The sequence below is a fragment of the Chroicocephalus ridibundus genome, chromosome 3, assembly GCF_963924245.1.
Source record: "Chroicocephalus ridibundus chromosome 3, bChrRid1.1, whole genome shotgun sequence".
In the NCBI taxonomy this organism is placed as follows: Eukaryota; Metazoa; Chordata; class Aves; order Charadriiformes; family Laridae; genus Chroicocephalus; species Chroicocephalus ridibundus.
The window spans coordinates 42,760,286-42,785,738 of NC_086286.1; the positions used below are offsets into that span (position 1 = coordinate 42,760,286).

At 40.4% G+C, this 25,453-nt stretch overlaps 2 protein-coding genes across 2 annotated transcripts in view; one reads left to right on the forward strand and one right to left on the reverse strand.

Annotated features, from left to right (window-relative positions):
- Positions 1 to 7,433, reverse strand: part of CATSPERE (catsper channel auxiliary subunit epsilon) — a 36,495-nt gene extending 29,062 nt beyond the window's left edge. The window contains 1 exon segment of the mRNA XM_063328894.1: positions 7,389 to 7,433. Within this exon segment, the coding sequence (XP_063184964.1) occupies positions 7,389 to 7,433 (45 nt within the window).
- Positions 7,434 to 7,661: 228 nt separating this feature from the next.
- ADSS2 (adenylosuccinate synthase 2) overlaps positions 7,662 to 25,453 on the forward strand; it is a 38,663-nt gene continuing 20,871 nt past the window's right edge. The window contains exons 1-2 of the mRNA XM_063328909.1: positions 7,662 to 8,042; positions 24,720 to 24,822. Coding sequence (XP_063184979.1) covers positions 7,875 to 8,042; positions 24,720 to 24,822 — 271 coding nt within the window. The 5' untranslated portion in view covers positions 7,662 to 7,874. The remainder of the gene's footprint in view (positions 8,043 to 24,719; positions 24,823 to 25,453) is intronic.

Sequence of the window (25,453 nt, forward strand, 5' to 3'; positions counted from 1 at the left end):
ACGTTACTATTACATATTCCCAGAAATATTTACATAGAAAAAAACCCTACCTGTCTGTCTGTGAAGCTGCCATCACATACCGCATGAAACAATTAGAATGATCAGAAGCAGGCAAATACCGCTCTTTATCCTCAAATGTCTAGAAGACAGAAACATGTTTTGCTTTGATATACTGTCTTCCTAGTGCTGTTGGTTTATATTTTACTTATGGCAATATATACATCTATATAATGTTTTATTATTCACATAAAAAAGCCCCCCTTTGATTTACGAATAGTGTAATTGAATTCACGGAGACTATTTATGAACACACAAGCATGCTTGGAAACGCAAGGTCCTAAAGCCTTGGTCAATAATCCCATAGGTAGGTTAGTAATTATCACAGCACTTGCTACCTCTTGTTCAACGACTAATTGAAAACTTGAACAACTGAAGCTATTCTGGAATGGCTCAAGAGGAAATGGAAATATTTAAGGCAAGAAGAGAGCTTGAACATATGGGTAGGATTTCAGATTATTTAGATAGACAGGGTGAGGTGAAAAATAAATGAGAAGGAACTACAGTTTTCCATTGGGAAAGGGTCATAGGGGACCGAGAGAGTTAGAGAACATGAACGAATACGCAACAATTATTTTTGATGTTCATGAAATAAATCGCAGCAATCCCATCTGGTAAGAGAAAATGTAAAACTAAGAGAGGTTTCTTACACGAAATTTGGTTTCTTTGTGGCTTTTTTTTTTAAATGCCCGTATATTAGATCTTTGTGCAAGAGAAGCCCCCCCCACTTCTATTAAAGAGAGAATACAACCTAGCAGTTCAGCACTCCAGTGACAGACAATCTACATCTCTAAGGCTGGATGACTAGAGGTTTAGAGCATTGTTTATAAACACATTGCACCAAATTTAAAAGAAAAAAAGAATGAAGAATGTGAGAGAAACTTGAGCCTAAAAGCATGTAAAATATTCATTAAGGTTTTGGCTCAAGTTTTTCTTACATGTATGTGAGACAACCTAGCTACTGTACTGTATCAGAGTGACACTTTGGGGAACTACAAGGTGACTGTTTCTCAACAGCTATATAAACAAGCCCCCTAATGACTGCCAACTGGCTGGGCACATTTCCCAGTCACCGAGCTCTCTAAGAATGCGGTACGGATCATTCTAGAGGCCCGCACATCCTGATTGCCTGGCGTTAAGGTCACACTTCACCCCGTTCACCAGTTTACTCTCATCCATCTCGTCACAAAACATCACTTAGGATTACGAGTGAAAGAAGTGAAGGACTTAATCAGGACTCGGGTATTATGGGTTACAGGTTAGCAGATACAACATGGCCAAAAATTGTTATTCTAACCTATATTTAGCAACCAAACACAATCTTAGTTGATGCGTTAGCTCTCACCCACAGCCCTTGTGGCACTTTCAAGAGTCGCTTGAACTGATACTTTGGCAATGACCCAGACAAGGGAACTATTCTAAACAAACAACAGACCTAGGAAAAAGTAAAAACTTTCAACCAATTCAGGATCTTTCTTAGTCAAATATTGTGCAGTATTTGGCGTCCTGTTTTAATGAATAAAAACAACAAGAAGGATTCATACATTTATTGGGGGGGGTTTGTTTCCTTTACACAGTTCTTCATTCTCCCTGACTCAAAAAGACATACTGAGAGAAATTTATAAACCTATGAAGTCCGGCAAAAAATTAATCGTGCCAATTATCTACCACACATACATTCTATTAAACTTTGAATGGCTGATGCTGTCAAAGGCCAAGACAGAGACAGGACACAGTATCTTTATACACACTTAACATGTTGTAATGCCCAGGAACAGGGAACTTATTTACACCTGCCTTGGAGGGTAAGCTGCTGCTCCGATCACAACAAGCAATCAAATTCTGGGGGGAACACTGTAAGAAAAGTTAACTTGCATCATATATGTCCATTTTCTTATTTAATGTTTTATAGGTAAACATTTAAATTACAATATCATACATACAGAAAACTGTTCAATTTCTGCTCTGTAAAGACAGCAATTCGTTTGCCGTTCTTTTAGGGAACAACGGAATATGCAGATCTGAAGAACTCTTAAAATTTTTTTACTATTTTTTAAAATTATTTTTATAAAATAGTTGTCTTTGCAAATCATAATTTACAAATCTCATTTCCAAGCAAAGGATTTAGCTCTACAACTTTTCAATGACAGTATTTTACTTTCCTGTGTATCTCCAGTCTTTATTACACTTGCATGTAAAAAATGCACTTCTGTGAACTACCAATGACATTTCAAAAGTATCCTATATTATCTTAACTATTTTCCCACTAAATTCAAAATCGTCCTATTATGGTGATGGTTATGATGATTTTTAAAATTCTTTCCTTCTATCTTCTGCAGTACAAAAATCAGGAAATCCCCAGTCAATAAATGAAGATCCTTCATATTCTAGATATATTTAACCAAAGAGTTGAAAACATTTCCTAGTGTGTGCAAACATATCACTTGTGACAACATACACAAATATTACTTTCTAATGTTCTTAATCTCATTTTTATCGTGATAAAAAGATTAATGAACGTAACAAAAATAATTAAGGGACATTTTAACTGGAAAAACTAATTTAAAATGAGTAATAACAAGAAACAAGCAGGGATCAATTACATTAGCACACTGTTCAAATAAAATTATGTGTGTCCTAACTGTATAATGATTTCTCTTCCTCCTAAGCTAAGCTGACAGCATTCTGGAGAGTCTGAAGTGCTACAGATGCCAACTGTGTCTGGCACAGCGAGTCTTAGACTTTTTTAGACTATGGCACTATCAACACCCAGTATTTTTTGTGAGTCATTGTACATCTTAACATCAAATTAAAACAGGAAAATGCTCTGAAGATGGTGTAAATAATCAGGAAGTAAAATTAACTTGCCTTTGATTGAATGTTTTAATGAGATTAATGTGACAAATGTCAACATTTTCTTGTTTAACCCAGTTCTGTAGGACACCGGCATATTAGCTAACCATGGCCCACAGACCACTCTTCTGCAACCACTGTTCTAGTGTAGATAAGACCTCAGTGTAAAATATCTAAGTATTACATCATTGTCACAGGCAGAACCAATTTTAGCAGAAAACTCGTACCAGGGACCACGTGCCCTCACATTTTCATTGCCAAGGGCTATTTCTTCAATCTATACTTTTCCAGAAACTCAGAAATTGCTTACAGTAGGAAACACGGTGTCAGAAAAGTATTGACATCATTCAGTAGCCCTTCAACACAGTTAAGAAGTATTAATAAGGAGAAAGAAATAGCACCCTATAACCCATCAGCCATGCGGAGCATTAGCTAATAGCCCAGTTGGCCTTCTTGCTTGTTACAGCATTTTCCCTTCATTCATGCTCACCCTTGATTTTCTGAACTACTGAAGTTCTTACCTAAATTCTCCTCTAAACTACTTTGTGTCAATTTTTTTAAAAATACATAATCAGAATATGTGGGATACTTCATCAGAATAATTGAAAACGTACAGATGTAACAATTCTATGTATCTCTTCAAGACATCTGAATGAAATGCAGATCTCGCATTGCTTCCATTCAGTGTTTATCTATTAAAAATTCCTGTCTGAGTCTCTTGCAATTTACTGGGAGGCGGGAACTGCAGTCATATGAAAAGCCTGAGCGTACCCAAATTGGAGTAAAATTTGTGATCAGTGTAACTGCCTCAGTTCTTCATATCCAGTCAGTAACATTGAACAATTCAGAAGACAGTACAACCTAAACTTCATCAGCGTGCACTTCTACCGTGGGTTCAGTTTCACAGAGTCAATCCCATATAAGACCTGGGGAACTACAGACTGGTCAGTCTCACCTCTGTGCCCGGCAAGATCGTGGAGCAGATCCTCCTGGAATCTCTGCTAAGGCACATGGAAAATATGGAGGTGATCAGTGACAGCCCACATGGCTTCATCTAGGGCAAGTCATGCCTGACAAATTTGGTGGCCTTCTACAATGTTGCTACAGCACTGGTAGATAAGGGGAGAGCAACCAACGTCATCTACCTGGACTTATGCAAAGCCTTTGACACCGTCCCACTTGACATCCTGGTCTCTAAATTGGAAAGGCATGGATTTGACGGATGGACCACTTGGTGGATAAGGAACTGGCTAGATGGCCGCACTCAAAGGGTTGCGGTCAACAGCTCAATGTCCAAGTGGAAAGCAGTGACGAATGGTGTTCCTCAGGTGTCAGTACTGGGACCAGTTCTCTTCAACATCTTTGTTGGAGACATGGACAGTGCGATTGAGTGCAGCCTCAGCAGCTTTGCTGAGGACACCAAGCTGTGTGACGCGGTCGACATGCTGGAGGGAAGGGATGCCATACACAGGGACCTGGACAGACTCGAGAGGTGGGCCTGTGCAAAGCTCATGAAGTTCAACCAGGCCAGCTGTAAGGTCCTGCACCTGGGTCATGGCAATCCCAGGCACAAATACAGGCTGGGCAGAGAATGGCTTGAGAGCAGCCCTGAGGAGAAGGACTTGGGGGTGCTGGTGGATGAGAAACTCAACATGAGCCAGCAATGTGCACTTGCAGCCCAGAAAGCCAACTGCATCCTGGGCTGCATCAAAAGCAGTGTGGCCAGCAGGTCAAGGGAGGTGATTCTGCCCCTCTACTCTGCTCTGGTGAGACCCCACCTGGAGTACTGCATCCAGCTCCGGAGTCGTCAGCACAAGAAGGACATGGACCTGTTGGAACAGGTCCAGAGGAGGGCCACAAAGATGACCAGAAGGCTGAAGCACCTATGCTATGAAGACAGGCTGAGAGAGTTGGGGTTGTTCAGCCTGCAGAAGAGAAGGCTCCAGGGAGACCTTACAGCAGCCTTCCAGTACCTAAAGGGGGCCTACAGGAAAGATGGGGAGGGACTCTTTATCAGGGAGCGTAATGATAGGATGAGGGGTAACGGTTTTAAACTGAAAGAGGGTAGATTTAAGTTAGATATTAGGAAGAAATTCTTTACTGTCAGGGTGGTGAGGCACTGGAACAGGTTGCCCAGGGAAGCTGTGGATGCCCCTTCCCTGGAAGTGTTCAAGGCCAGGCTGGATGGGGCTTTGAGCAGCCTGGTCTAGTGGGAGGTGTCCCTGCCCAGGGCAGGGGGGTTGGAACTAGATGACCTTTAAGGTCCCTTCCAACCCGAACCATTCTATGATTTTATATATCAGCTTGCTAATGCCAGAAAAGGTAGTCACATTCCTTTGTTCCTTGAACATAAACTCTTGCCACTTTGTGCCACCTCTAAATGCCCATGTGACCTCTCACAGAGCAGATTCAGCTTGCCCAAATAGCAAAACAAAGGTAACATAGTCCATTCACGTTAGAGGAACAAAACAGTATTGTAACATTGCATTCTCTTGCTGGTTTTCTTGCTTATGGTAAATTAATGAAAATAAGTGCAATTGGGAGTTTCTGCACAGTTTTATTCTAAGCTTTTACTTATACTACAGCAAATGCCTGTTTTTGACAAGGAGCATTACGCACCTTCTTGTGTTTGTACTTTGGTCAAGAGTTACCACGTCTTAGAACTATACTATAAATACTGTTAGTGAATCATGTCAACAAAGAGTATTTAATATCTTTTATGGTATTAGAATGAAAGCCTCCGTTTAGTTTGAAAATAAAAGGGGGTGGAGGAATGATGGGCCCATAATACCATATAGCAATAAAAATTTCTAAATCTTGCAGTACCAATAACTATTGATTAGCTTGATCTTCATTAAATACATACAGGTTTTCTGGAAGTGAAGACTTCATAGTTTTCTTCACTGGTTCTATACCTACCAAGAAGACATACCTATACATAAATCTCAAAACTCTTCTACACCAAATAAAAATAGCAGAACAATGGATTCGTGTGCCCGAGACCTCTCTGGAAAGTGGCATTACACTGATACCACACTACTAGGACACTACCACGACAGGCCCAAATTTATTTTGAGATTTGAGGGAATATTTGTGTCGGCAATGGTGAGGTGTTAATATGATTCACCTATACTGGAAAATCATATCCTGAAACATTAATCTAGATCATTTTGGGGGGAGTCACGAGATGATCTACAGCCGAAGAAGTGAGAGCACTAAACCAAAGTTTGCCACTGTGTCAGCAAGACTGGAGAAACTGACTTCAGGAGCCCCTTGTGGCTTTTAGTGACTTCCCACAAGCTCTGTGCTTGTGTGCTTTCTGTGATACAGAAATCACGGCTATGGTGGTTTTTTTAGCACAAGCAGACAAAAATAGCAATACTATGGACTACATTAAATGTTTAAGGAACTATTTGCTCTTTGAAGTGTGTACACACACACCATTGCCTGGTATAATTTGCAATTGCTCAACATCTTTGTACTCAACTGACTACTTGGTCATAGCATCTCTTCGCACTGATACTCAGGATTTAGATATTTTCAGATATTTTAAAAAAATGTTCTCTGTCAACTTTGTATTTAATTTTCTGTTATATATCTTCCTAGTTTTACAAAGCACAGTTCAACTTATCACCAGTGGCTTTTACAGACCCTCAAATTCTTGGCTAGAGTAAGCCTGAAGGAGTGAAGAAGCAACTAAAATCAAACTCTACAACATGCCAGACAGCTGCATGTTGTGGCTGCTCAGTGACTCAGGTTTTTGAATAGCTGTTTTAGCAATAATTACATCATTCAGATTTATGTCTTTTTAATAGCTACTTTACACAAAAAAAATCTTCCCCCAGGGGTGTTGATTCTGTGAAGCAGGGAAGAATGAAAACAGCCACTGAGACATCAGTTCCACTTCTAAACCCTCAAGTATGCATGATGAAGGCATTACGCTGCTATGGGTTTTTTCCATTATTTTCTTTTCCTCATGAATAAGCTCGGGGCCATGTTCCGGTGCCTCTGGAGAAAATGACCTCTTACATTCAGCCCCTGGTTCGTTTCACTAACACTAATTTACATTCTTCTCGTTAAGTCGGCAACACTAACCACACAAGCAAAGCCGTGATATACTGCAAACGCACATTTGCAGGTTTGACATCTGTGACGGATGTAACGTTGAGGGAAGGCGGGACCCACACCAGTGCTGGGCCCCCCAGGCTGGCAGGGACCAGAGGCACCGGCTCTGGTTCACGGGACACCTGTAGCAGGTCAGGCCGTGGGCTGCCGCCCCACAGAGAGCCTGCTGTGGAGAAGGCACACCACAGGATCGGCGGCCACCAAACCCAAGGCCGCAGCTTGAGCATATATTAAGCCCAGGCCAGACCCGGCGCACAGAAAGGCCATCCCCCGGGCTGCCCTTAGCGCCCCTTCCCCTCCTTCCACCTCCACAAGGCTCAGCGGCCATCTGGCCACAGCAAGGCCGGCAGCACCCTGCGAGACGCCATGGCCGCCGCCGCCCACTCCCCAACCGACATGGCCTCGCGTCGCCACGTGGGGCAAACCGACACGGAACCCGGTCCTGCCACAGGTGCGGCCCCCGGGGACTACGAGCCCCAGCATGCACCGCGCCCGGCTCCGCGCGGCGCCCGGCGCGGGGGAGGCCACGCAGCCCGCTGGGTAATGTAGTCCGGGCTGGAAGGCGCGGGAGAAGCGGCGCAAGGGCGAGGAAGAAGGAAAAAAAAAAAAAAGCCTCCGGGAACAGCGGCGGCTCTCGTTTTCGGCGGGAGAGCGGAGCGGGGCTCCGCCTGAGGGCAGAGGGGGTCTGCCTAGCGGGGGAGGCCGCGCTGGTGGGGCCGGTAGGCGGCGGCACCTGGAGGCGGCGGCACCACCGCCCGCCCGCCCGGGAGGAGGCGGAGCGGAGCCGCCGCGCGCTGCCGCATGTGCCTGGAGCGGAGCCGGAGCGGGCAACGCGAGCCATGGCGGAGCATGGCGCCCCGGCGCCCGCCATCCCCAACGGCGAGTGCGCCGCCCGCCGCCCCGGCAACAAGGTGACCGTCGTGCTGGGGGCCCAGTGGGGCGACGAGGGCAAAGGCAAGGTGGTGGACCTGCTGGCGCAGGACGCCGACATCGTCTGCAGGTGCCAGGTGAGGAGGAGGAAGAGGGAGGAGGAGGTGGCAGCCGGGGCGCGGGGGAGGCCGCGGGTGTCACCTTGAAGCGGGCGGCCCCGGCCACCGGCCCCACCGCCCGCCCGGCTCCGCGACGTCGCTCCCTCTCGCCCCCCGTTCTCGCCGGGGCGCCCGCCTCAGCGCGGGGCCGGGCGGCCGGTGCCCGGTGAGGCGGCGGCGGGCGCTCCCGCCGCGCAGGGTGGGCTGCGGAGCAGCGAAACCTTTCCCGGCAGGGCAGCACCCCTGGCCAGAGCCCCGCCGCCGGCTCCGCAGCCCTCCCGCTCCTCCTTTGTCCCCGTCCGGACGCCGGGAGGAGGAGGAGGAGGAGGAGGAGGCAGGCGCCCTCCTCGCCTCCAGCAGGAGGAATGCGCCCGGGGTCGCGTTTCCCCCGCTCGGGCCCGCCGCCGCCGCACCACTCTTTGTCTGGGGGGCGCCGGGAAGGGGCCGCGCTCGGCGGTTCCCGCAGCATCGCTGCGGGGACGGGAGCCCTCTCCGGTGGTGGCGGCGGCGGCGTGGCCTAAGCCGCAGCGGCGGTGAGCGCGCTGTGCTGCGCTGCGCTGGCCGCCCCCCCCCCCGCCCCGGAGGGGCAATGGTGGCCCCCGGCACGGAACCGGCGGTTCGTTACAGGATGCACGTGAGGGTGTGCGTGTCGTCCCCAACCGCTCGGCCCTCTTGGGGTTAAAACTAGCTTTTTAAGGAGTCGCCTGCCCCATGCTTTCAAGATCGTTGTTGTGTCAATGGAATCCCATGTTTCTCCGTTATTTTTTTTTTTTTTAAATTTTTTCTTTTCTCTGTGGAGGCCTTATTCCTGCAAAAGAGCAAAAAAAGTGAGTCTAGCCCACAAGCACTGAACTCTTAAATGCCTGCGTTAAAACACAACGGATCTGAGGAGGTGTTTTTCTTAACATTTCTAGTGTAGTGATTCTACAGGGCACAACTAAAGCTATGTGCGGTTTTTTCTTGAAGTTAAGAGATGCAGCAGTGTAAAATGCCTACAACAAGCGCAGACTTCGTGTAAGTGTCGTTATCCATATGCTTTTGTTGAATGCACAAATTAAATTTGCTCTCAAGTATATTTTGAAAGAGTGTATCATTTCCCGAAGAGTGCAGATACTGAGGCGTTGTATTTTCTAACGAGATCTGCATGTAAAACTGGTGCTTTCAAAACCAAGTCAGTTTCAAAGCTGACAAATCAAAAACTTGAACTTCAGATGCTTTAATTTTGAAGTAAAAAATATTTTATTAAATAGCTGTTTTTGCAAATTAATTACTTTTTCCCATGTATCTTGTTTTTTTTTAAAAAAAAATCATAAAATCTGGTGTGGTGCTGTGGCATGATTGTCTGGTTTTGTGGGTTATAGAACACAGTGACTCAGTTTATCCTTCACAACTTTGTTCTTGAAACTTGAAGGACATCTAGGTGAGCGTGTATGTGCAATACTCAGAAGTGTCGGGGGAGAGAGAGGGCCAGACAGTGAATTTTTGTGTGCACGTGTTTTAATGTATTTGTTACTACTTTTGAATAAGCTGGGTAAAGGATCGAGAAAAGGGAAGAAATATGCCGGTACCTCAGGCTTGAATGTCATGGCCTGTTCTGCCATTTCTAACAGCTTGTTGCTCCTGCTGAAGGAAGGAGTTTTTCTTCTTTCTTCCCTTTCCTGTTGATGGCTGTGCTGTCTGGGTCTCCTCCCATATGCTGACTCTGGGACTTGAACACTTCTGTAAGTTGATTTAACTGACCAAAATGGCAGGAAACTATTTTTTGTTGGATTAACTTTCTACCTTTTTAGTAAATAAAACTTAATTTAATTGTCTCAGAGGACCTTAATGAAAAGAGGACCCCAGGACAGGGTAGACACAAAGAACAGTTTCTCAGAATGAGAGGGGAAAATAGGAATATTCTCTTTCAGTGGTACTGAGCTACTAAATAATCTTGCTGTGTATGGTTCTTGTGCTTTTCATAGGGGTGCAAGTCCAGAAAGAAAGACTGTAACACACTTAGTTTGCCCTTTGTTAATATCAACTTTCTGTAGTCGGAGCTTTTGATTCTTATTTCGCCATTATACTCTTATTCTAGGATGATTCTTTCTATTCATCATGCCACAGAGTTGCTAGAAGGCCTGTGGATGAGGTCAAATATTTCTAGCGTGCTCTTGTGAAAAATGTATTAGTACAACTGTTTGCTTGGAGAACTTGGGAAGTTGTTGTAGCAGGTCTAAGATGTCTTGGAAGCTTGCATTATATTTTCAGTGGAACTGGGAGCTCTAGTGTGGCTTTCATGTCACTGTCCCTGGTTCTGTGCAGATGCAGAGCATAAAAATGGTCCTGTCCCACAACCAAGAACTATCACTTACAATGCCTGTAAAGGCTTTGCAAGAAGTTGTACTCTGAAATCTGTGGCCATACCTTCTTGTCTCCTACATAGCCAGTGTGCTAATGACTTCAGTCACTTTTTTAACGAGCCGGTTATGGCATCTGGAATGAAGTCCTTGCTTAGGTACAATCAGCCAAATAAGCGTGTCAGTAAATAAGCTGTATTATGGTTCTATTTCTTCTAAATACAACCCTCCAAAGTACTTTATCTTAGGTTTAGAGGTTGTTGAAAGGACTCTCGTGCTCGGTGCAAGAGTATGGGATTTTCTCTTCAGAAGATAGATTCACATTTATCAAAAGTAGCATTATGGTTTCAAAAACAACTATTTGAAGAGACTAAACTAAAATTAAAATATATCTAGGGGGCTGCATATATGTCGCTGCTAATGCAGCTGCACTGGCAACTCTCAGAGTTTCATGAGGGCACTGTTAGTACAGAGGGTTCAGATGCAATTAATACAGACGTGTCTACATGACAGGCAAACTGTGTACTTGTTTTTCCACTGTTAAATTTGAATTGGCCTTAATTTACCTCTAGGAGGTATCTGGTAAAATGATACTTTCGATTAAACAAATGTATTGGTGAGGCTTTTGCACTTAAACCTATATCTGCTCTCTGGTGGCTTACAGAGGAAAGTCTGCTTACCTGCTATCACATAAATCATAGTCCAGACAGTAAAGCAGAGAAATAATTGGTTTGAAATTCAGGAATAGTTGCCAGAAAAACTGTGCTTTTGTGGTTTTTGATTGACATGGTTTCCTTTTGGTAAGCAGCTATCCTTGCTGCCATTTTAAAGTATACGTAGGTTTTTTTGTCAATTCCATGGGTAATGGAAAGTAAACAGAAAACATTTCTTGTTCTGATTAAGGGATTTCCTACCACTGCAGAATGCAACCAAATTAGGGAATTTAATTACCAGAGTTTCATTTGTTACTGGATACGGGAATGGCAAGTTAGTGCAAGCAAATTATTTTAGATAATAACTTTATCAAAACAAATACAGTACCAAAATATACTATGTATCTCTTACATTAACACCACCTCCTGCACCCAATCTACCAGTGTATGCATACAGCAAAAAAATGTAATGTCCGCACTGCGTGATTCTGTTCTTACTTATTTCATCAGCAGTTTTTTGGTCACTTCCTGTTCTTACTATTGGAGGTAGCTGATTTATTCAGACTATATAATTCACACAGGAGATTTCTAAGTCTTCAAACTATTTTCAAGCCATGCTCCCTATGCCAAAGAATCCTGTTTCCCTGCTTCCTCGGTTCTATTGTACATCTTGTTACTACTTTAAAACAGAATTGCAGCTTCTTTCCACATCTTCTCAGCTGATTTCAGGATGGTCGGTCTGTAACTTACCATTTCTGCTCTGCTGCGGGGTCACACCGTTCCTAGTCCTCAGCTGCTAATGCATGGTAATTGCAATGTGTGGATTCTTTGGACTCCCTTTTCCTCTTCCTCCCCCCAAACAACAGCGGGTATAGTGACGCCATCACTGATCACTTGATCGGTAGCAATTACAGTACAACAATTAGAGAAGTTTTTAGAGTGCAGATTCTTGGGGTTAAGCAGTTACGATTGATCAGCTGATAACTGCTAACTGAAGTCCTCAGACCAATGCTATGTAGTACCTCCATATCACTAGTCTTTACATAGCCACTTTTTTTTTAAAATGTGATTTTTCTTTTCTTCCTTTCACCAAGTCTACTTTTTTTTCTAAATATTCTCATTTTAAAAGGTGTTTTAGCCTAGAGCCTTTGCAGGTCATGGAGAATTAAGAATAACGGAATCAGTAGCTACAGCTATTGGTGCTGTTTTAGCTGCTCAGGCATTCGGTATGTGATGTCTAGCTAGAGCTCTTTTTTCCGTTGGTTTTTTTTTTTGTTGTTTTGTTTTTTAAGTGCTAGGTGCACTTTTGGACCTTGTAGTGGTTGGCAACATGCCAATAATGTGCTCTGGTGAGGAAAGAGAGGTCGGTAAAATGAGTTCTTTAGCCTGCCCCATCAGTGAGTCATATGCTTTACAGACCTGTTTTAGAGCATCACTGACAGGTGATCTGTTGTTGCTGTAAACAATCACACAATGTCTGAATTATTTCAGACAGAACAGTTGAAATCTGATTTTCCAGTTCATAAGCTTTGTACCATTAACAAAGGAGATCTTAATACCACTAAAGAGCAAATTACACCTTGATCTACTGGTTTATTATTGTTCTTTCAATCTTACTGTTACTACAAAAGTTTACTGCATTTGGTTGGTTAAGATGCAGTAGTCTGTAGCAGCTGATTACAATTTCAAATATATTTTTTATTTCTACTGTACTACCTCACACATTTGGAAGATGTTCTCTGTAAGTATTCCCAAAGTCACTTTTTGTTTTTCATATCCTTTGTAGCAGCTTATTAAGATTTCAAATATATTTTTTATTTCTACTGTACTACCTCACACGTTTGGAAGATGTTCTCTGTAAGTATTCCCAAAGTCACTTTTTGTTTTTCATATCCTTTCTTAAATATTCTTGTGAAATGTAGCAAACATTGGTGGAGTTTTGTGCACTGAAGCAACGTAGTGCTAGACCAACCTATGCTTTCAACGTTTTTCTTGTTCCTTATCTGCCTGCCTCTCTTGATCTCTTTTCTCTCTTAGGGATAGGTTGGTCTTTATTCTGGACTTGGATAATGAATCCTGTTCACTACCAAACTTATATAGGCATTGCAACGGTACAGGGTTTTGCAGATCAGGTGAAACTAAGCCTAAACCAGCTCTAAAGAGTCTTTCTGAATATTGTCTTTCAATAGCAGTTCCTCAGAGCAGGTTCTATCAGTATAGAGAAATGTATGGAGTTTTTTGAGATTAATAGACTTAAGTAAAGTTAATTATTTCTTTTATTTGTTAATGTGTAAAACATAATGTGCTTATTCTCTCATATTCTGCCTCAAACCACACACTTGATCTTGTTCTGATGCAACAATTCTTGTCCTACACATTCAAAAACTTCTGAAGTCTAGCCAAAGTTTTAGAAACTTTTACATGTGTAACATGATGGCTCCTTGAACTAGGTTTAGATCTTACAAACATGAATGGATTGTTAAGGAAGAAAATTGCTAGCTGCTGGGTGTTGTTTATACTGAAATCTAGGAGTAGGTTATACAGTAGAGTTTGTTAGCAGTTTGTTAGCTGCTAATTCATTGGGGGTGGAGGGGGGGGGAGAAAGCAAGAAGTTATTCACAAAATTTGGGATCTGGGAGAATGAATTAGGTATCAAAACCTTGATTTTTTAAATTATTTTTTTTTAAAGGGGGATGGTTTGCAATCTGAAGTTCAAAATAGATTTTTGGCAATATGTATTGAAATGAGGAGCAAATAGCCTTGCAATTGCAAAGCTGTGTCGAGTTAGATTGCATCATAGGGGTTCAGATATGTCTCTTCATTAGGCCGGTCAACTTTTTAAAGGTGTGTTCAGCATTCTGAGACTGTGGCATTCTGATTGTGGCAAGAAGGAGCCTTTCTTAAGTTTCTTGTAAGTAATAATAGTATCCAGCTTTCTTGATGCATTTTTGACTTTTCATCTAAGAGTTAAATGAAAATGTTTACAACCATATGATGCCAAAGCAACATTGACTTGCTTCTTGCCCAACTTGGCAGTCACTTGTATAGCTAGCTCAGAAACAACAGTGGTTGCCCTGAGCTAAAAAAGAATGCTGGAATGTGGTAGCAATAAAAGTAAACTGTAGAAAAAATTATGCACACACACATCTGATGGGGAGAGTTGAAGGGAGTGTATGGCTTCTTCCTTAACGTAGCGTAAGATAACATCTCTTTAAACTAGACAACTAATTTCTATTCTAGAGGAGATAACTTGAAAGACTTCTTTGCTCTACCCTGAGGCATCATATTTTTGAGATAGACAACTTGGCATGATCATGTCATAAGAAAAAGCAGTGATTGTCATCATAGACTTTTTGAGTAGATAGTTCTCTTAAATGCATATGTCAGTATTTCATAGTTACTTTAAATACTTTCGTATTTAGTATCTGTATAGAGAGCCATTCACAGTATGCTTTTGATAGTAATTTCAGTCTGCTTTTCTAATTAAATCTTTTTTTCCCTATACACATCCACTGTTAGGTAAAGTTCCAGTAACATAGACCAGTCTTAGCAGTTACGAGTACTGCTGTAGGCAAGGCATCAGGGTTTGAACTGCTGTCTTGATATGTTCAAAACGGGTTTAACTGTTCTATGAACATCTAGGCTGTCCTTGACTAATGAAGATATGCTCTGAAACTAAAATGCCTATTTTCAACTTACGTAGATTTAAAATGGAGAAAGATACGCTGTTGTTCCTCCATCTTAGTTTCAAATGTGTTACATTTTTTATGTGTTCCTGCAGTGATTTCTTATTTGCGTGCTCTACTTAACGCAGGTCCACATGCTGCATACTTAAGCATACACTTCTTTGGCTAACACACATGGCACACATTTACTCTTGCTCTTTGTGCTGTACACAAAGGCTTTAAAAAGCACAGAATGTCTTACTTGGGTTTGTGGGGGTACCCTGCTTTCCTTTTTGTTTTTGCTTGCTCCAAGTCGATACATTAGCGTTCTCTATTAGACTGTGTGCACTTCTTTTAGAAAAAAAAAAAAGGAAGGAAAAACCCCGAAGTTTGAAGCTAGAATGAACTTAAGATCAAGAGCAAGGGTCTTTCAGTGAAGGATATAAGTATGTACATTTTTCCTGGAAGAGTCCCCTGTGCCAGGAAAATAGAACTGCAGATCCTTTTCCCTTAAACTGGAAGAAGTGGTCAAGTCCTTTGCATACGTTTCAGGTAAACCAGAGAGGTTGGCTGCAAACCCAAGAGCATGGAACTTTTCTGAGCAAACTCAGCAGAGGAGAAAGTTCTGATTCAAGTTCTCTGTACACATTTGGGTATGGCTTTGTATTATTTTCAGAGTCTTTTTGGAAGTGAGGTTCCATGTTTCCTCAATTGTTGGCTTCACTTAGGTTCACTCTTAAGTTAGCAGGCATTGTATATAAAGCATACCGGAGCTTGTAACTCCCAGTTTGATGTTTGGGGTTTTTTTAATTTTTATTTTTTTTAAATTTAAAATGTTTATATCCTTGGTAAACATAAATACTGTTGGAGTATATTTATGGAAAGCCAAATAAGTTATTCTTGAATAAATGAATAAATTCTTGAATAAACTTAAGAAGCATTCTGGATGTACCTTCATATGTAGCAAAACCAAAACCCCAGGCGGCGGTTATTTCAACTTCAGTGTTCTGTTAGCTGAGTTTTGGTAGTGGCTGATTAAGCACTGTAAACCTGAAGTCTTACTTGATAAACTTTCTTGCACTGTTTTAATTCAGCAAGAAAATATTTTTGTCTATAAAGAGCATGCGCCTTTAGTCCTGACAATAAAGGTCATGATGCAAAAAGGCTAGTGAAATAGTCATCAATTAGACTTTCTGAAGACGGGCTGAAGTCATTGCTAGTTTGTCAAATTAACTTCATTAAATTATCAAGACCCCGCCGTAACTCCCAGAAAGATTGGCTCTTATTTGTCCAGTGAATCAGCTCGATACATGAATGTTGTCTGGGGGCTTTTGACTAGTACAGCAATGCAATTCCAGGAGAAAAATGGCTGTTAAATATTATTATGCTCCTTCTCCATGCTTTGTACGTGATTTGTAACTGTTTTGCGTGGACAAAATGTAGGAAGCTAAAAGAGCGGTTGTGCTATGGGAAGGCTCAAAGTGAGAAAACTTGTCTTTCTTCAAGGTTGTTCATACATTCTTTTGATTTTACTGGTTTGGCTACAGAATACACCTTTCTAAGAGTTACACTTCTAAAAATTGTTTTCAGTCTTCAGAGCTATAAGGAAAAATAATCACACAACTGTAGTCAGGTACTTGCATTAGTATAGTTGCTAGTTCTCTTCAGTTCTTTACCCAAGATACTGTAGCTAGCAGTTAAGCTATAGAATGCAAGAGAAAATAAGCCATTTTGCATAGATAGGGGAAGTGCTGAAATGATTTACCTTAAAATTACCGTAGATGTCCTATTAGAAATACTGTTCAGTCAGTGTGTTTGAAATGTAGTCCTCTGTAGAGGACTAAATGTAGATTAATCGATTAGTCTTCGATACATTTTTCCAGTGAGACTATCTGGACCATTGGTACAGTATGTTGGTAACTGGTGCGTTTGTGTTGTGTGCGTGGGTGTATTGTTTGTGGTAAGTATTGCCTTCCAGTGCTTTGCTAGTGTGTTATGGCTAGCAGGAGTCACTTGTTTGATTTATAGAAACATCAAGTGTGTTTCCAGTATGGTGCCAACTAGCAGATAATGACTCTTTTTCCTTCCAAGCTAGTATTTTCAGGCACTCAAAACTATTGCAAAAAGGGTGTTTCCTAAGAATGTTTATCAAATGGCCCCCAGATGTGCAATACTTGCAGCAGCCTTTGCTATCTTATTCCCCCTCTGTGCACGTGTAACTGATTCTGTTCACGTTTGCCGGGGTAGGTATGTTTTAGAATAACATCTTGTTTTGTGTGTAGTACTGACTAACTTATCTAAATTGAATATATGGATGCAGATTCTTGGGTGTGGTTCTTAACACTGAGAAGGATTTTTAGGCTGCTTGATCTTCTTGAGCAAGCTGAAGAAAAAGCTCTTATTTTTTTTTTGTTTGCTTTAAAAAAAGTAGTAATATCTCTGAGCAGCGTACCACTGTAAAAGGAATATTTCAAAAGTGGTATTTCATAGGGAATGTTTTTTGGAATGAGGCTTCTAGAAAGCAGGTAAATAAGGGGTTTTGTTACCAGGATGGCTGTTGTACTAACAGTACTTGTGTGATAATTTGTCTATTACTGTGCACCTTTCTGTCAGAGTCCTGTATACTTAGCTGTTCTACATGTTGAATAGCTTGGATATTTCAGGATTACCAGCTAGTGGTGAGGGATCATGTACTTTTTCAAGGAAGTGATTTAAAGATACCACACCAGTGAAATTGGAATAATGCCTTTTTAAAAAGCTTATGCATTTAGTTTATCTTAAAACAACAGGCTTTGCTTAAAATATTACAGATTTTGCCTGACCTTACTTTCACTCTAGCACTTAATGACTTAAAATACTCTAAAATAATAGTATAATTTAATAGTGTCAGGATCATGAAAGGAGAAAAAAGGCTACTGGGTCTTAATAGGATTTTAAGTTGTTCATCCATCAGAGCATCGAACTAAAAAGTCCCTAAACTAAATCCATATACTGAAATGCATAGGTTCACACTTGTTGTTCATGATGACTTTCACACTGCATCTCCAAATAAATGGAAATATTTTTTTTCATTCCAATCCAGCTGGCACCCTTTTGAGCTGGATATGTGCAGAAGTTTTAAAAAAAAACAACAAAACAATAACCAAACATACCCCTCAAAAACAAACCAACAACTCTTTATTTAAAGGGTACTAGGAAACTTTCACAGTTGAGATGGTTTGTTTTTTTGTTTCGGTTTGGTTTGTTTCTTTTTGTATCAAGGCTACGATTAAGATGCCCAACTTCGTAATTCCATGAATTGTTTGAACTGATATTGTTGGGGAAAAAAGTAGGTGTTTGGTTCTCCCTGCACTTTGAGCAAGCTCGTGTTTTCCCCCGTTATCAGCACAAATGTTGAATGTCACCTGGTGGTAATCACTCCTTTAGCGTTGCTGGCAGCAGCGTAGGCAGCAATGGGTAATCTGAAAACTGGAGTCTGGGTCCAGCCATGAAACCAACCACCCTAACTTTGGTGTCTTGTTTCAAAGTCTTGAGCAACAACAGTTGACTTCAAGGGAGAGTCAAAAGTTAAGGAAGGACAACATCGTATTTGTATTACTCTGTATTGCAAAGTGTGTGCTCCTTCCAGTTGAAAAGTAGGGGAAATTCAATTGGAGACACAATTTAACAGAATAATTTGGTAAAGCTGTGGGATGCTTAAGAGGCTGATCCCTTGGTCACCAAAGAATCCTTAGGGAGAGGAGAGAGAACTGTTCCAAATGAAAGATACGAGGAGAACAAACAGTGCAAGGAAAGGAGAAAGGACAAACAGGCGGAATGCTTTTAACCTTTTTTAATTTACCTCAAAATACACTGCTAAGAAGATTGCTGGCTTCTGAAAATCCAATTTTGGAAACCTCAGAGTATGCTAAAACTGCAATGCTGTGCCTTGACAGAGATGCACAGATAAATGGTGCTGTATCTAAGCAAAGTATGCTTGGGACTTCAGGAGTGGTAAGCCTGTGTTAGCCTCTTGATAGGAGTAGTGTGTGGTGTTACTGGTTCTTATTGCTCTTTGTTTTGTGTTGCTAGATGGAGAATCTGTTTTACGTTCTGTTCTTTAGCACGCTATGAGCCTATTTTTCCTATATACTCAGTTTTCTGTGATGAAATGAGCCTAAGTCCAGAGGCTGTTTTCTAATGTAAAGAAAACCTAAAGAGACATGGTTAGGCCTTTTTTTGTGTGGTGGTGGTGTGGGGGTTTGTTTGTTTGTTGTTTTTTGTTTTTTTTTTTTAAATAGCACTCTCTCTTCTAAGTGAGCTAGTGAGCTTTATTAGAACTTAAGGGAAAAGGTTGTTTATATTCTTACCTAAATAGCCTAGTAATAACCTAATCTAGAGAGATATTTCAGTGTTAAATAAGCAAAGTTAAGCATTATGCGTGTTCAGTTTATGAAGTGCTTAGTCTCTGGTGTAATATTAACAAGAACTGATTTTTTTTTCTAATAATTTCCAACAGTACACTTCCAGTTCACAGTATTTGAATGCACAGTCTTTTGGGCAATAAACATCTGTTTTTCTGTTGTGTTTGTTGTCTGACTTTGTGTCCTTGGTATGTTTCAGGGGCAATGCTGTACTTAGAAAATTTTCAATTAACTAGCAGATACCTTTTGGCATGACTTCCAGAATGAAGTGACTTAAAATAAAAAATGCTGGGGTATTCTACGTTGTGTCTATTGAAATGAGAAGCTCACAGTGTATAAGGATTCTGCTCTATAGATCCAAACCTGAAGGGTGTGTGCAGGGTTATACTTATGTATGCAAAAAAACCAATTTATCTTCTCTGTGGTAATTGTATGTTTAAGAAAATAAATATACACAGTTGTTGGTAGCATAAAAATCAGAATTAATTTTCAGTGATTAATGGTTAGAGTTTTATGAATTTTTAATTATTTTTAGAATTATGATATATTCATTAATAGCTGTTTAAACTGACAGAGACATGAGGCTTGGGGAGGAGAGAGGAAGAAGGTTCTTAATTTTAAGAGAGACAGTCTTATTTGGGTTCAAAGTTTTGCTTCTGTTCTGGTAGATTATCTGAGGGTTTACAATACTGTATCTGATATTGTAACATCCTGTGAGATGCAGGAGAGAAAAAAAGAAAAAAAAATCACAAAGTGTTTTTGGGAAGCATTTAAAGAAACAAGTGGGGGTTTTTGTGTGTGTGATTGGTTTGTTTTGGCTTTTTTTTTTCCTCTTTCTTAATAATATGTTAGATGAGTGGGGTTAGACCACTCTCGCAACAGAGCACAGAAACCATGGAAGCAGAGGGAGAGAACACAAAACTTTATGAAGAAGGTTCAGTGGGTTTGTGTTCAGTGCATACTTGGACTTTGAAAGATCTCTTGTGGTCCCACCTATACTGCCTATTCTGAACTGGGTTTTTTGGTCTTCTGCAAGTTCAACTTACCTAAAAATTGCTAAAAAGGTCTTTCTTTTCTTTCTTAAAAGGGTTTTCTTGCTTGTCTTTTGCATTAGGTGTTTGTGTCTTCGCTGTCTTTCAGAAAACCTCTTTTGCATAATTTTGGAACGAAATATTGCATTGCAATACCAAGCAAGTAAAGTCTTGAGTCTGTTAGGTGTTCCTGACTATGTCATGCTATTTCTTTTTACTGATTACCTTTCTTCTTTATTTTTCTATTTATTTTTTTTAATCCACACAGTATTATTTCTCTTACTCTGTCAAAGCCAGCTCTGCCTTGGCTGCCTGACCTCCTTCACAGCCTGCATTCCGACTTCTGGAGGGGCTTTCTCTGCTTCCATTCTGCAGAATTGGAAGAAAGCATCCCGGTGAAGAATTGTGTTGTTCAGTGTGCTACTGCTGCTGCCCTGTACCTCTCATGTATAAAGAGTCATCTTCCCCCCCAGTCCCCCTCGATCCTTTTGTGCAGTCCATCTGTTTGTAGCTGAATCCAGAGTTGCCTTGTCCTAATGAGTGTGTTGGCTATGACATGCTTCTTGGCTCAGCTGAAGGAAATCTTGCCACTGTGCATGGAGAAAGGGAAAAGGAGCCACTACTACATCCACATAGTGTGTTCCAGACTGAGCAAGGGCATCTTTTGGTCCTGTCACGCACTTGGCCTCTCTGTCTGTGTTGGCCCAAGGTAGGCATTTCAGTCGTCACATGGCTAGGAGATAACCCCTGTAGTTTGGGTACCTAGAAGGTTACCAAGATATGGTAGACTAATTACTGCATTTAGTTAACTAGGGAGTATTGTGAGCCTCAAGAAATGACTTGTATATCTTAATTTCCCTCTGGCCAAAGCTTTATAGAAAGTATTGAAGATCATTTGGGCATGAACTTTGTTTATCTAATCGTGAAAATAAATTCCACGGTTAGTTCTCCATTAATAATGTTTAAACATTTGAATCAAAGGAGTGTTAGCTTGAATAACATAACTGGTCCCATTTGGTTTAATATGATGAGGGAGGAGGAGCAGCGAGAAGTCCAAATGGAAAGCACTGAAGCCAGGAGTGACGACTTCAGCTTATACCTTGAATTATGCCCAGAGTCAATACTTGCCTACATTACAAAGATGTTGGCATTACCATCAATTTCTGAAGGAAGAAAAAAAAAAAAACAACCCCAAACCAAAGCCAAGCCCCATAACCTAACAACAACCCACCTCTCCACCTCACCACCACTAGAACTCCGAGTTCAGGTTTTTGTAATAAGAATTGTTTACCAAACCCATGTTGTGCAATATCTGAGCACACAACATGTGTACACTTTACTGCTAGTTCACTGTAAGTGTACAGTGTGAACCATTCTCTTAATATACTACAATTCCTAACTGTGTAACTATACACTTGAACTTCTACAGTTAGGGTAGCTTACCTGTAAATCAACAGCAGAATTTTGAAAACTGAGTTAATGAAATACTGTTGTTTTAATGCTTTCCTAAAATATGGTTTGAAATTAAAAATATTTTTCAAAACGATGCATTTTGACAGAATGACATCCAAAGCAGGATAGGGACTGACTTAATGTTCTACCAGACAACTGCTATCAGTGGCACTTTTGGGATTGAATCTTTTTGCGTTGTAGGCATCATAATATTATAAACAACTAAATTCCAAGATTCAGATTTGAGTCTAATCTGAAAATAAGCATTTGGAAACCTTGAGGTGTTAGTATCTGCCCGGGTTTGAGGTAAAACAGAACCAGTTTATTTTTCAGTAATTTCAGACGGTGTGGCCTAAGTGTGTTCAGATGGCGATTCATCACACATAATGTCAAGTTTTCTGCTTGAGTCTCTAGCAAAATGCCTTAAAAGTATAACTGGTCACAGTAAACATGCAGAAATATATGTAACTAGCTTGCTTCTAGATGAGGTATGGGCTGTGCTGTGTGTGTAGTTCAGGGTTTAAAAGGTAACATGCCATTTTTCTGAGCCGTGGGGTATTTTTCAATGAGCATTGAACCAGCACACCACCAAAAACCAGCAGCTGCGTTCTATGATGAACAGAGCCTGGGTCCGCATGCTGTACACTTTACTCAAGCAGACGTGACCACTGAATTTTAAGTTACCACGTCTGAATGGCACTAGAAACTTGACAAACTCTGAGAGAGTAAGAATTTATTGTTAATCGTGATCTAACTTCTAAAATCACAAAATTTTCTTCCCCTTTATTTGACGTTCATGATGCTAGTACAACTTTTTTTTTTTTTTTTTTTAATAAATTGAGAAGCAAAACATGAAATAAAATCATCCAGATAGTAGGGGATTTCAAATGAACAGTCATTCACTAATTTTAGTGTTCTTTATGGGTTAGTCCAGTTTATTTATGCTGCAGTGGGAGACTTTGGACTTGTCTTCCCATTTGTAAATCACTACTACCTCAGTGTTGTACTTGGACCTATTTATTGGATTTTCATTTAAATCACTTCAGTGCTCATGTTAAATTTGTCTAGACTGATATTAACCAGTGGATCTAATAGAGAGGAATAATTTGAAGGAATCTGATGAGGAAGAAGAAAACTACCACTTTCAGCAGATGTACTTGATTGTAAGTGCTACTTTAGTACATAGCTGTTCTTTTGTCCCCAAGAAAGGTTTTGCTTAGGTTCTCAAACACTGTGTAGAAAACCAACATCTCTTCTTTCTAAAAAAAGGCTTGTGTATTTTATTTATGGATGTAACTTAATAGTTCTTAGAGTATTACCTAGTTTTGGAGTAATGTGCAGTAGCTCAAGAGTGTCAGCACTTCATTTCAAAAATAGTTTTTATGTAGCTAGTTAACATCCTTTTAAATCAAAGATGCAACTGTAGAAGTGGTAGACCACTAAATAATCTTTCTTAACAGCTACTGTTGAGTAGAAAGGATGGGAGGAAGAGGAAGGTTATTACTGAACATTTATTATTTTCTTAAAAGGATAAACTTGAAAGGCTTGCTTTATTTATGCATTCAATATGTTTCACGTGTTGTGAATTGAAAAATTGTTCTTCTATGATAAAGTCAGATCATTTGTAGTGAAAACCATCTGCATCCGGAAATCTCTACAAATTCTTCAAGGTACTGTTCACTACATGGAAAAACTATGTTATATTAATAAATCATTTCAACTTTTCCTAAATTCAGGCATTTCCTTTTTTGGGTGAAGGTTTGTAAATCTCTCTGTTTCCAAAGGAGGTGGAACGACTGTAAGTCCTCAAATAAATAATGCTGGAATTCTGAGAATTTTCATTGCTAACTTCACTGAGATTAGGCTTTTACCTGAGGCACGTGTGTTGATACACATATCAGATATATGGCTTTATGTATTGCATTCATGCTTTGTAAATGTTGTGTAAGTAGCAAGTCGGTGTTGAGTCCATTACTTAGAAAAGACCTTCTGTGATACATTAGTCTGAAATATTTCAGATTTATAATTCCACAACTTAGTATTTCATATAGTTTTTTTTCTTCTTTTCCTATAATGCCTTCAGCTTCTTTGTGCTGAAAGAAGGCTTAGATTAAAAGTCCTTCCTTTAAGGCTTTCCTTCCATGAAGCAGTTTGTTTATTTCTGGTGCAAGGTGCCTCTAAAGATGTTCCTGTAGTTATGACAAACGGAACCATTTTGTATGTACCCTTGACTAGCACAAAGGACTCAGTCACAAGAGAGTGTAAGCTTATTTTCAAAAGTACATCAAACAAGAACTGGGGATATTTGGTAACTATTTTGTAATCTTTTTAGTTTCATAAGCCTGTCTTGACCCTGTTTAAGACTTGGTCACGGGCTTCTTTTTGTATTTTAGACATATTTTAGTTTAACAAATCTTTTAATAATCTCTTTGTGGTAATGAAAAAAGCTAGAAATGTTAAGTGTTAGTTTGATGTAAATGGCTTCCTGTAACTTACGAAACCACAATCGTCTTAGTTGCCTCTAGGTTCACTCCTTCACAGCGTGTTTCAGATACAAATGACTTGTACTATTACAGACCTCTCTTATTGCTGGGGATGTATAGAATGAATAAGTTAACTCTGCAGGTTAGTACTCATAGGAAAACATTCAAAAGAGACTTATCTTTCCCAAGAACTACATGGTTTTATGTGCTCAGTTTAACTGATGATGTTTTTTTTTCTTTGCTAACACTCTCCATAACTGTAATAGGAACCTAGTAAAACTGATGATGGCTTTTAGAAATGTTTGCATGTTCTAGAATACTTATGCTTTTCTCCAATAATTTTTAGAAACATTTTAATCTTATTCCAAGCTCTTGTACCTTTGATGAACTAAAATACTGTCCAAAGTCTATATGACAGGCGATACTGATGTTGAAATTGTAAAGTTTGACAAAACAAGTTCAGCTGATTTCCTGGGAGATCTCTGAAAGATCCTTCGTCAGTAACAGAAATGAAAGCTGCAGACTTGGAGCTGAAATCAGTTTATTCCATCGCTATACTGTGTGTTGATTTGTCTTTAGTTTCAAAAACTATTAACACTTTTTTAAATTATTATTTTTCTTCTCCCCCAGGGAGGCAATAATGCAGGGCATACAGTTGTTGTGGATTCTGTGGAGTATGACTTTCATCTTCTGCCAAGTGGGATCATCAATCCAAAAGTCACTGCATTCATTGGTAAGTGGGACATCTCTAAAAAATAGACAATACTGTAGTTACGGAATTCTGACATACTAAAATAAGAAAAGGTATCAGGACATACAGGATCAGGATTTTTCTTCCTCAGATTCCCTTAGGCCTGAATTGCTCTACTATCTTGTTGATACTGTCTTAACTCATTTGTGAAGTTTAGATTATAGAGGTTTCCTTTACTGTCTCGGATAGTTCAGCTTTGTTCTTATCTGCCCTATCAATGCAAACAGCTAGCTGCTTACCTTGTCTTCATTCTCCCTTTTATTTTCTCTACCAATTATTTCTTTTATTCTCAGAATTCCTTCCCTGTGTTTTAATCTTCAGCCCTGCTAAGTAACTACCAGTACCTTTTGAAACATAGATCTTTCCTGCCTTTTCCATTGGATTGTGAAATGAATGTTGACTCCAAAAAGACTTCTGTGCTATACTGTATAGTTCTTAGCAAAATGTCCCCTCAGGGAGAGTATGTTAGGAGGTTTAGGGCAGTTGCAGTACTATGTAATGTCAGGATCTACGATTTGTTTGCTTCCTGAAAGGGGATTTAGATTGGCCTGTCTGCTGTCCCTACAAGCTTACATACCCCCTACCTCTCTTGGAATCCTGTTTGCAATCCTAC